At 45.8% G+C, this 13069-nt stretch overlaps 1 protein-coding gene across 1 annotated transcript; it reads right to left on the bottom strand.

The window, feature by feature from the left end:
- Positions 1-1539: 1539 nt before the first annotated feature.
- On the bottom strand, positions 1540-5768 carry LOC134342584 (claudin-5-like). The gene has a single exon (XM_063040899.1). The coding sequence runs from the start codon at positions 5589-5591 to the stop codon at positions 4941-4943; it is 651 nt and encodes a 216-aa protein (XP_062896969.1). The 5' UTR covers positions 5592-5768; the 3' UTR covers positions 1540-4940.
- Between the last annotated feature and the right edge of the window lie 7301 nt (positions 5769-13069).

The following is a 13069-nucleotide window of genomic DNA, read 5'->3' as shown; positions in this document are numbered from 1 at the left end:
GTTTATGTTTGTTATTCCTCTTCTTGCTTCCGCCCCAGGCAGTGTTAATCTAAGTGCGTAGGAGTGTGCATAGTGTTTTCTAAAAATTGTCATTTCAGTTCTTATTTTCTTTAGTGAATGCTTTATTATATAATTTTCTTTTTGTACTTGCACAGTCTGTTGTCTTTTGCACACTGGTTATTTGTCCGTCCCGTTGAGTGCAGCCTTTCGTGGGTTCAATTGTGTTTCTTGGATTTACTGTGTATGCCCGCAAGAAAACGAATCTGCGAGATATAGTTTAGGTACTTTGATAATAAATTGACTTTGAACGTTGATTGGCCTAATTCTGCCTCTTTGCCTCATGGTCATCCCTCCTGCTGTCTGCTCCTCCCTTTGTCTGCCCAGCTCATCCTGTAACTGGAGCTTTGTCGGCGCGGGAGAGGACACTGAAATCGGCGCTCTTGCTGCTATGGGCTGAGAAATTTTTATGGCGATAGTGTTCGTACTATATCTAAAATGCCTTGAGTTAGATCCGGCGTCTCTGATGTAACAAGAAACCAGAGATTACTTATACCATGCAGACCACAATGTTGGTATTGGGTTTGAAGTCTCGATCTCCAAAACAAAAGAAAATCCGCTAGCAAAAGCTGTACCGGCCCACCGGAAGCGGCTGTAAATTTCATACATTTGTCTGCCTTTTCAGTGAGATGGCTCCCTGCAAATAGACTGAACTTGTTTTAGAAACAATGAAAACCTACAGCACAATACAGGCCCTTCGACCCACAGAGTTGTGACGAACGTGTTTTCCGGGGTGCTTTTCTAGACCTTTATTGTTAGATGTCGGGTTACAGGGTTGTTGCGGTTGAGGAAGTTTGTGGTTTGTGAATGTGTAATGCAACTCATTCGTTTTAGTGAAGAAATCAGTATTGACAATAGAATTCAGCTTCTTACCATGTGCATGTGTCTTCCTAGAACTGTATTTGCATTTCCAGAATATAAATGAACTACATTCCTGGGTTAACGCTCCTGCTTCCGACGTTTAAGTTTAATCACAGCCGCCTGAAACATCTGCTCCGATTCTGACCTCTTGCTCATCCCCCAACGCTGGTGAGCCAGCCTTTGCTCGAACTCCCTCCCTTCGCCTTTGCGCTTTCAGACTAGCTTCTTTCTCCAAACACTGGCCTTCCGCTCTAATGTCGAGTCTGGCTTGCATGGGAACTTAAATGTGAAGGAACCACGTGAAGACCAACGAGCCACTCTGATCATACCCCTGCCTTGTGTAGTGTCTTGGGGTTCTGTGAAAATATTCACTATCGCCATAAAAATTTCTCAGCCCATAGCAGCAAGAGCGCCGATTTCAGTGTCCTCTCCCGCGCCGACAAAGCTCCAGTTACAGGATGAGCTGGGCAGACAAAGGGAGGAGCAGACAGCAGGAGGGATGACCATGAGGCAAAGAGGCAGAATTAGGACTCCGTTACAAACAAGTTCACCCGGAACATAAATCTCGAGTATGGATGCCTGAATGTTTTCACCACCTGATAAAAACAATACAACGCAGGATTTAGTGTACAAGGCATTTTATGTGGTGCAGGGAGCGAAAATCTACCATCCTCCATAGAAACCAAGTGCATAGGTTATTTGCAAGTTGAACACTTAATGAACAGAAATTATTGGCGTCGGACAAATTAATTAACAGAGCACATAATCCCTTCACCAAGTGTCCCGTCGGCGGAGCCATAACTAAGTTAAACATATAACAACCCCTTCAGTTTATCGTTCCATTTCTAAACCAAAGCCACAAGTGATGGCTAGATTAGTTGAGGTCAACAAATTAGCCAGGGAGGCTAAGAAATATTTCTTCAATAGAGATAATGTCAGATGATATACAATAGCATCGAAAACATCGAACATGTTTAAAATCAACTAACATTAGCAGAAGTGCAGAGCATGGTGGTTACCGACCATTCGCTACAAACAGCCGGTTTCTTATTAATTATTGGGGTTAGTTAAATACTGCGATGTGCTTCACGCGTGCACTTCATGTAATGAAATGCATAAACAGTCACACCGTTCTGTGCAGCGTTGGAACCCTATCTTCAAAGCGACATCCGTAGGACCTGAATAAAGGACATTCTTTGGTTGGGGTGATGGGGTGGGAAGGGTGTTTATAGCCCGTTTCCCATACTCATTAAGAAAACACAGAAGCACAAATTCTTATCGAAGGTTTTGCCCCATGGAGGCTCACTGTTATAACTTCTCCCCATTTGGAAAAAGACACAGCTTTGTGTTGGTGCGTGGATCCTGGAACGGCTCCATCTTTTAAAAGGAAGATCACACTCGCACTCAAAATGGCAGTCAAGTTCTGAAAAACCAGTCCAGGCTCCTGTCCGGAATTATCTGACCACCCGGGATAATCTCCGAAAGTTTTGCTCGGTTTTTCTTGCGGATAGCGAGCGGATTTCCTGTTGGATGCTTGCCGCACCCCCACCCCCATAAATTAAATGAACTGGGCAATACAGTACGCAAGGTGGGAGGGAACTGGCCAGTCTGGTGATCTTCTGGGGTCTAAACTCGTTTGTGTTACTTAATACTCAAATATCCCTTAATTGGCAGTTTTGGTTCTTGTGTCAAGGGCAGACAAAGCGACAACATAACGTGGGGGTAATTTAGCGGTCCCCGTTGGGGGCAGTTAATGGATTAATTTAATCCTGTGCCATGTTGTTGTGTTGGATGGTGTTCCCGTCAAGTGCTAGGAGTTTGCAAGACCAGGAATTGATGGCTGGAGATCTGGCCCGGAGGAAGAGATCAGTTCTGGGCAGGTCACCAATGTTCATATTGAATGGCAGGGTAGACTCGAGGAGCCGAAGGGTCTATTCCTGCTCCTGTTTTCATGGTGTTCTGAACTTTAGAGCGGAATACTGACACAATTTGTGAAATATGAAAACCACATGCTGACGCTGCTGATGCGGGTGTTTCTAACCGAGGTAACTGTACTGAACATTACGACTATCCACCCTGACTGAATTAGGGTGCCTAATCTGATTTCCCTGGTAACTTTGCCCAAGTTATCAGTGCCGAGTATAAATTAGAACTGTTTCTGTCTGCAACATCGCTTCCCTTTCTCTTGGAAAAGCAAGGCAGGAGGTTGCACGTTGCCAAGGCTTTGAGCACTGCGGGCCTGGGTTTCTGAGGGTGCACTCGACTAGGACATGTGACGCGAGGCTTTGAGCGCTGAAGGGCTCAGACTGGATGGGGCCCAACAAAGAATGGCTGGTTTCCTGGCTACCGGCAGCATCTCCAGTAACCAGGGCAACAGGACGTCCTCTCACTAGCAATCTCACTGTTAGTCACGTGATTGTCCACAGTTTGCATTTATTACGATCACATTCTAAAGAGAAAAGACGAAATGCTTGGGGGGTGGGGTGGGGTGGGGAGGGGAGGGTGAGCCAAGTCATGAGAACGGTTCGTTGGGGGAGAGTTCTCACCACCAAGTCACAGAAACAATTCAGATATTTCGCCATCACTACAGAGAACAATATCTAGGGTCAGCGTTATCTAAACCAGACTCTGGATCTGTCTGAAGCCTTTGGCAAATCGATGTAAAAAATTCTACCTAGATTATTAATCTAACTACCAATTAATCTAACTACTAGTTCTGTCCCGTCACACTAATCCTCATGACCCAGACACGATCAACAACTCTGCAAGTCAGGCAGCATCCGTGGGAAGGGAAGCAGTCCGTTTGATTTCCTTAATTGCGGTCCCTTCCTTCATTGCATCTGCATCAATAACTCTCCCCCATTCTCCAAACGCAACAGCGTATTCTGAATATTCTCTCTGCACCCTCCAAATAATACCCCCCGCATTACTACCCAATGCATTAATACGGCTCGCGTCAACGTTAACTGCATTAATACTACCTTCGTTAAAACTGTCTTGGTAATTGCCTCAAAGAAATAATCTCCCTGCTCCATTCCCTGTGTTATCAGTTTCCGCCATTAAGATGTCCGGAGAGAGCTGCCCATTCAAAGCGCCAAATTTCTAAAGAGTTGCCCACTTTTAAATTCAGAATGGGAGGCAGTGAAACAGTGCTCTGAAAAGGGAGTCCGCCCTTTTGTTCGACGTGAGAGAAGCAACAGGTCGAAGCGACCAGCGCCTATTTTGGAGAAGTTGAATCTCAAATCAGTGTGGCGAACTATGGGACAATTTGTCGCGGACTCAAATCGCCTTAAAGAATTTTAACCGAACAAACGTGACAGCAAAGCAGATCGTGACTCTCTGCCGGGATCCAAATCTCATTCATAAAGCCCACTGCACCAAACGCACTAACTTTAGTCTCATTAAACTACGAACATGAGGCAGAGCCGGAGAAATAGTTACGAGCCATTAATTTCTGCAAAAATCTATACTTAACGAAAGAAGCGGAAAAGAGATTTGGGCTAAAGCTGTGAGTACGCGCTGGGTTACTTCTGACTGGTAACGCAGAGTAAAAGCATTGTTATGTCGCACCAACTTTTCTAATGAAACAAATGTTCTAATTAATTCTACAAGGCTCAGTCTAAACTGACCGTCTACCAATGCCTGGCAGAGCCACTACAGATAAAGCCTGGACGTGAGACCGAGAGTTCCCCGCACTTTCACAAAGACTTCTACGCTCACAAAAATGTTCACTGCAAATACATTCGATCAATGTCCGAATGATTGTTCAAAAGTTTCTTCAAAATCACTTGTGAAGTCACTCTCGGTGCGCGCTTCCAGTTCTCGACCAGTTAACTCAAAGCTGTCAAACTGCTTTAGACACATAACAAGCACTCCTGTTTCCGATTACAATATGACTCCATTAAATAAAAATAGGAATGCTTTGAATAAGCAGAATAGAAAGCTGGCGGGAGGTCAGGTTCTACGATTCCTCGTTCCCCTGTGTCCGATTCTGGTCTCCCCGGAATGCCAGGGGGACCCGATCACACGTAATTCCTCTTGTCGTAGTCCCCGTTGGCCGAAGCTCTCCTCGGGGCCGTGTACTTGACAGCGAAGGAAGACTGGTCTTGCTTCGGGGGGCAAGAACAGCACAGCAGGGAGCCCCCGATGAAGAGGAGTGCGCTGGCCGACCAGCCTACATACAGCGCCGCCCCCATCTCTCTCTTCTTGGACACGGGAACGATGGGGTCGTAGAAGTCGCGGACGATGGTGTTCGCCATCCAGCACACGGGGATGAGGGCAAGTAAACCAGCCAGGATGAAGATGACACCTCCGCTGATGACGATCCGGGCTTTGGTACTCACTCCCTCGGTGCAGTTGGTGCACTGAGCTCCCAGAATGGTAACGAGGAGCCCGATGAGTCCCATGATGGAGGCGATGACAGTCAGCGCCCGGGCAGCCTGTTGATCCTGTCCCAGCGACAGAAGGGAGTTGTAGACTTTGCACTGCATTTGTCCGGTGCTCTGAACCACGCAGTTCATCCATAGACCTTCCCAGACCGTCTGAGCCACCACGATGTTACTCTCGATAAAAGCCGACACTTTCCACATGGGCAGTCCGCAAGCCAGCATGACACCCAGCCAACCCAGGACACACAGTCCCATCCCCACGATCTCCAGACCCGCCGACGGCATCCCGCACGAGTTCGGTTTCGATTGCGGGCGAGGACGATCAGCAGGAATGCCGCTCGGCTGCTCCGGCGATCTGCTTGCTAACGTTGGGCATGGCGTCCTACTCTCAGCCAGTTCGGTTCAAACTAAGAAACGGAGGCGACAGGCAAGCGGACAATAAAAACCAGTGGCTGTCCAATCGCAGCGAACCAAGGCCGAAGCTGATTGCACGCAACCGATCCAAGCGAGAGCCAATGGGAAAGGGAGTGTTAGGTCTTCACATCAAAGAGTCTGGATGAAGGGGAGTGTGCAATTCGTGATAGATGGTTGCACTGTGACCACCGACTCCGCCGGGGGTGCGGCTCAAGGCATCGGCTTCTGCCCGCTCCGACGGAAGCAGAGAGGGATTCAGGATATTCCCACCCCAGGGTTGCACACATATACTTAGCATGCAAGAGCTGTTAACTTATTTACACATTGATAACTCAAAAGAGGCGTAAAGTATTACCCAGCTAGTTAAATGCTCATGAAGTGATTTAGCGAATATAAATCATAAATACAAAAAAAAATCTGGAAATCCAAAGCAACGCACACAAATGCTGAAGGAACTCAGCAGGTCAGGCAACATCTACGGAAGTTAACACGCAGCCGGCTGACTGCCTGACCTGCGGAGCTCCTCCAGCATTTTGTATGTGTCGCTTTCGTTTACAAGTCTATAGAAGGGTGCTGTTGGAACAAAAGCAACAACTATTTTCTCGTGTATAGCCCAATTCCAGGGTGCCATCTAATGTGTCACAAGTTGGGGGTGGAGGGACTGGAGAGCGGGCGCCAGCTTTCCGTCAGCCGCAGGAGAGGTAGAGCGCCGGGCGAATCATTACATTTAGACAGAGTCGCAATACTGGAATGGAGTCCCATAGATCCTTACACAATCAAGTTTAATAGCACCGGCATATGTCGTGAAATTTGTTGTTTTGAGGCAGCAGTACAGAGCAATTAAAAAAAAAGCTATATATACTCTAAAAAGGAAAAAAAAAGGTGGATACCTGATCTAAGTGGAATATAAATTCACTGAAAGGTGCGGTTACAAACAAAAGTTAAAACTATTTTCTCGCGTATATTCCAATTCTAGGATGTCAACTAATGCGGCGCATGATATAATAAATAAATAAATTGAAGATGTAAAGCAGAAAGTCGAGCCAGTAAAAGTGAGGTAGTGTATATGAGTTCATTGTCCACTCAGAATTCTGATAGCAAAGGTGAATAAGATGCTCCTAGATATTGAGTGTGCAGCTGTGTATTCGGCCGCAAATGGAGGTACAAAGGGTTGTTCGGAGACGGGTGGTTGCAGGTTGGTTTGTAAGGGTTTTGGAGAGGGGAGGAAGCTTCGCGTTTGGACCTCGCTCTCCCAGCGTTTTGTCTTCCTTTGAGATGTTTTTATGCTTGCGAATGGGAATCGGCGATAGAGACGAGTGAAGGACGAGGTTCCGAAAGATAGTGTAAACAAAATGCACAGGCAGGGGCGGGGCTTGCGTGCTCGGAAAATAGTTACATTTTAGGATAAAAAGAATCACGGAATAGCGGCGAATTAAAGGACAATAAATATGGAGAATGTCGACGCAGGGACAGACAGAAAAGGCTTGCATTTTAATAGAGCCTTTCACAGCCTCCCATAATGTTTTACTCTGTCGGCACAGGAAGCTCCCACATTGCGATAAGGGGACTGCAAGTGCAGGTTTCCAAAGCCAATCCACAAATGTATGGTGGAACTCTGTGGTTCTAGACGAAGGGTCTTGACCCCAAACGTCGACCGTACATTTCCCGTCTTAGATGCTGCCGTGACTCACTGAGTTCTCCCAGCTTTTTTTTGCGCGATAGTAACCAATCTATTTTACTGGTGCTAACTGCGGGATAAGTTTTCGCCAGAACTCTGGGAATGTCTTCCTTTTCTTTTGTTTTCATTCTGAATTGAATCCGGCGGCACTTCGTGCCCTTCCAAGGAGCACACTCGCTTTACTGTAATATTTCACCACAAAGCCGTCGCAGCAACCCCTTCTTAATACAGACAACAAACCCAGACTTTCTGCACTTATCTCTCTGACTCGCCCTTACTGAAAGAGGTGGGCAGCAGGAATTTGTGAAGTCTCGTATTTCTCTCCTGACAAAGAGATCTGTATTAACTAAGAATAGAAATCCGACCCATTTCAATACTGTTGGTGTCAGTGTAGGTTCTTCTGCTACTGGAGAGGGAGGGTCGGGTGTGGATGCGGAGGGCCTGAATTACTGTACTAGTGTGTCACCCGGAGGGCCACACAAGTGGCAGCAGCGCTACTGATGTGTAGGACTGTGCTAGAACAGTACAGAAAACATTGACTGTGGCTATAAAGAATGAAAAGACATTTCACCGGTCATTCTTGTAAATATCTTGTAATATGAATAAATTTTACTTTGATAATAAAACAGTTCAAAATTGTTGTCTATACATTAATGAAAACCCCACACTTGACGAGGTCACCCCTGTGCGCTGTCTTCAGCACTAGCGATAAAGAGGGGAGGGGGTCACTAAAATGCCTGTGTGTGCCATGTTAATGCACACGTCCTTTGGGATGATTAACCCCACGGGATTAACTCACGTCGGCGATGAACAGTATCAATTGTTACCTCCTCTGAGGCCGCGGCTAAATGTGATTAAAGTTTGGAGTTGCGACCCGTCCGAGAGTGTCCGTGAAGTTCCCCTTACAAACGGCATTTATGAAAGAGAGAGACAGAGAAAAATACAAGGAAGCGGAGTGTCCCTTATTCCGGAGAACGAGATCCAGAACAGAAGCTGGAAAGGAATCTAAACTTCCGGACTAATAGCAATTGAAGTGAAGGAAATCCAAGGCCAGCGGATTGGATTCAGCCACGAGTACAGAAACGTACAGGAAACGTACGCTGAGAGTGCCGGGCATATCCCTTCTTTGTCTATCTCTCGGCTGCATTGTGTTGCCGTGGTCACCTGCAGTGAAGGCGACCTGAATGTACAAAGGATCCAGACAACTGTCAAAGAATAACCCCCACCCCCACCACCCGCCCCCAAGTCTAACTACGCGAGAAACGGAGAGTGATGTTATTCTGCAAAGCTCCAGAGCTTTCAATATCCACTGCAAGTGTGGGGGAGGACAACTTCAGCCAGCGCTGCAGCGTGAAACTCAGCACGGAATTACCACCTCGGACCTTTCTAGCCTGTTCCGCTTTTGTTGATATGAATCCCGCCTACTTGTCCAACCCACGTGAACTTTCACCACCCCCACCCCGACCCACGCGAATCGAATATCCACCTGCCTCTACGTTCAACATATTACCTCTACCATCTATGACATGCACTCTTCTTATTACTACCATCAGAGAGGAGGTACATAAGCCTGAAGATGCACACTCAAAGTTTCAGGTACTGCGTCTTCCCCTTCGCGCTCAGATTTATGAACGGCCCATGAACCCGTGAACGCTATCTTGGCATTTTTGCACTATTTATCTGATATATTTATATGTATATATATCTTATTGCAATGTTATAATTTATAGTATAGTTTATGTACAGTCCTGCCGCAAACCAACAAATTTCACGGTAACACACATCAAAGTTGCTGGTGAACGCAGCAGGCCAGGCAGCATCTATAGGAAGAGGCGCAGTCGACGTTTCAGACCGAGACCCTTTGTCAGGACTAACTGAAAGAAGAGTTAGTAAGAGATTTGAAAGTGGGAGGGGGAGGGGGAGATCCAAAATGATAGGAGAAGACAGGAGGGGGAAGGATGGAGCCAAGAGCTGGACAGGTGATTGGCAAAGGGGATATGAGAGGATCATGGATGATACCTCTTCCTAGAGATGCTGCCTGGCCTGCTGCGTTCACCAGCAACTTTGATGTGTGTTGCTTGAATTTCCAGCATCTGCAGAATTCCTGTTGTTTGCGTTTTAAATTTCACGGTAATAAACCTGAATCTGATTCCACTGCTTGCACTGCTGGTTGAGGACTAAAGTTCCAAAGGCTCATCACCCCTTGAGGAACAAACAAGTGCAGCGAGCCCTGGTTCCAAAATACAGGACCTGCCCGTTCCAACCACCGTGCCTGCGTCGACAACAATGCAACTTTAACTACTCCCATTTGATGGCATGCAGTTTATATCCATCCAATCCCTGCCTGTTCATGCGCCTCTTAAACTTTACTATATATATGCTTCCAGCACTTCCCATAGCAGCATGCACCACCGTGTAAATCTCCTTTAACCTTTAACGTCTCACCTTGAAGCCATGCACCTTGTATTCCACATTTTCACTCTAGGGAAAGGTCTCTGACTACCTACTCAGTCTATAACTCCCTCTCATAATTTTACATACTTCTATCAAGTTTCCATTCAGCCACTAACGCCCTAAGTTTGTCCTTAAAGATCATCGTCTCTAATACACACAACATCATGGTGAATCTCTTCTGCACCCTCTCCAGTGGCTCCACGTCCTTCCTGTAATGCAGCAACCAGAACTGCATAGAGCTACCATCACTGATTCTCATGGAACACCACTGATCACAGACCTCTAGTGAAAGTAACACCCCTTCCCCTCCCCCCCATTATGGACAAGCCAGTTTGGAATCCAATCTACCAAGTGTTTGTGCCTTAATCTTCTGGATCAGTTTACAACGAGGGACTTTTTATTCATTTGACAACAGGCCCATCTGGCCCAATGAATCCACACTGTCTAATTACACCCACGTGACCAATTAATCTACTAACCCATACATCTTTGGAATGTGGGATGAAACACACATGATCACAGAGAGAACAGACAAACTCCTTATAAACAGTGGTAAGAATTGAGCCCGGGATGCAGGCACTGTAATAGCTTAACACTAACTGCTATGCTGCCAGGCCACCTATAAAACTAATCTGACCTTGTCAAAAACTATACGAAAGTCCTTGTGTACAACACTCACTGACGTACTCTCTCTGCCTTTGTCATCCTCAAGAACATAACTTGATTGTAAAACTGTCAGTACCTCCAGTTGAACTCTGTGGTTTTGTGTATTTTCCCCCTGTCAGTCTGTGGTTTTGTATTGCCATGTGCTCCTGTCCCTGCTCCTGCTCTGCTCCGGCCCCTGTATTACTGAGTACTCCGTCTCTCATCTGCTTCTCATTATTACTTGTATTGCTGCCACCTGTGTCTCATTGTGCTCCACCTATCATCTGCCTCTCTGTTTATTGCTCAGGGTATTTCACCTGCTTGTGGTCAGATTGTGCCAGTGAATTTTCCTGAGCCTTTCCAGCATTCATGTCTGTCTGTCTGTCTGTCTGTCTGTCTGTCTGTCTGTCTGTCTGTCTGTCTGTCTGTCTGTCCGTCCGTCCGTCGATGCTTTGATCTCTGCCGGAACACTGACGCAGACTTTGTTTGTACCTGGGGATTTGCAACTCAATTAACATCACTGTGTGCACAGTACTGGGTCTGCGAATGGATCCCTGCTCCAGCGCCCTGACAAAAATATGGCCTCCCCACACAAAGGCTTCCTGACTATCCCTAATACATTTATGCTTTTCCAAATGCAAGCAGATCCTATCACTAAGAACCTTCTTCAATAATTTCCCTACTACCAACATAAAGCTTACAGTCCTATAATTTCCTGGTTTGCCTTCTCTGCCCTTCTTAGGAATATTATCTAGTTCTCTGGGACCTTGCACAAGGCTAAAGAGGACTTAAAGATCTCTGTCAATGGTGCAGCAATCTCCGCTCTTGCCCCTCTAAGTAATCTGGAATAGACCCCATCAGGCCCTATGGGCTTATCCACCTTAATATTTTCAAGAGACAGAATGCGCCCTCCTCCACCTTGATATCATCATGTCCTAGAGTATCAGCATACCCCTGATCTCACTGTCCTCCCTGTATTTCTCCTCGGTGAACATGAATGCAAATTTCTCTTTAGTACCTCACGCATTTCCTCATTTGGCTTTGAGTGGCTCTACCTCCTTGCTAGCAATCCTCTTCTTTTAAATGTATGTATTAAATGCCTGGGGGATTCTCATTAAACCTCTCATCATGGACATTTTATGGCCCCCTTTAGCCCTCCTGATTCCCTCTTTGTTATCTCCTGCTTTTATCCTCCACAAGGCTTTTGTTACTACTTCAGCTGCTTGGAGCTTACATATTTTTCCATTTACATTTTGACAAAATTTGCAACATCTTGCTTCATCCAAGTTTCATGAACCTTGCCTTTCTTAACTTTTCTTCCTCACAGGAACATTTGGTTTTGAATTCTGACCAACTGGCCTTTAAATTACTACGACATGCCAGATATTCTCCCTGTTGTATCGGGGAGTAGAATTGTTATTTTCTTTTTATATTTCTTGTAGTTTAACTTTCCTGTGTTGCTTCTATTTTTATATAATCAACTAGTTACATGTAATTGTTCAGTGAATTTTCCAGCATTTATAGTACAGTTGCTTCTGTATTTTCTAAATACTTAGTTTTCAAAACAGGTGTCAGGCCACTTGAATCTGGCTACTTTATAGGTTAATTGTTATCACTGGATTCTTTTGATATCTCTAGTTTGAGAAGGAAAAGGAAAACTCTGATGTTAAACCTCCGCAGCCCTGCAGCCATACCCACCCATGAGAAAGGCTTTGGTACTAAACCCCGAGGAAGAAATCTGGAGCCGGGGTCCCTAAGGCAGTTTGATGTTGTTTACAACTTCACTCTGGCAACATCTGCGACGACACTGGTGCCAAGCTGTATCGTCACTTGCTCTTCCCTTGGACTACATCAGTGACATGGAGAGGGGGTACCCACTGCTTGGGCAACAGCCGGTTCTTCAAATCTTCCTGCCAGGCTTGCGCCCAGAGAAGACACAGTCCACCAGAGGTGTGACCCCATGAACCCCTGAGATCAACAGCTGCCTACTGGTATTCTGAGTATGAGATGAGCACAACTGCTTTTTGCTTTGTCTTTTCTTTATTCTCCCAGCTCCTCTTTCTTGTTCATTTTCCATTCTTGTAACGCTTATTAAAACAATCATAACCAATAAGTTTTATGCCTCATTCTTGATTTCCAAAGAACCTTTGGATCATAAAAGGATTAGGATCCAACAAGCCAGACAATAACAGTCGCTGCCAACCTACTTTCCTCAGTTCCTGTATCTGTGTTGTAATGATCCAATTATGCGCTATCCCCCAAGATCTAGTCTTATCCTTATCCATAACTATCTGAAAACTTACAGAGTTAGGATTACCATTTTCAAAATTCCCTCCCACGGAAAGTCCAGTTATTTGGCCAGATTCATCTCCCAACACAAGGGCTAGTATGGCCCTTTGCCTGGCCTGGTTGGATTATCTGCAGACTCTGTCAAGTGCCTCTCCTGAATGCACCGAACAAATTTTGAACCATCTAAGCCTCTGGCATTAAGGGAGTCCCAGTCAATACCAGGGAAATTAAAAGCTGATCATTACAACTACCCTGTTGCTTTAGATGCTTCCACATGATGAAT

The sequence above is a fragment of the Mobula hypostoma genome, chromosome 2 (assembly GCF_963921235.1).
Source record: "Mobula hypostoma chromosome 2, sMobHyp1.1, whole genome shotgun sequence".
NCBI lineage: Eukaryota > Metazoa > Chordata > Chondrichthyes > Myliobatiformes > Myliobatidae > Mobula > Mobula hypostoma.
The sequence above is the reverse complement of the archived record's forward strand: the minus strand, read 5'-3'. Positions and strand labels throughout refer to the sequence as shown.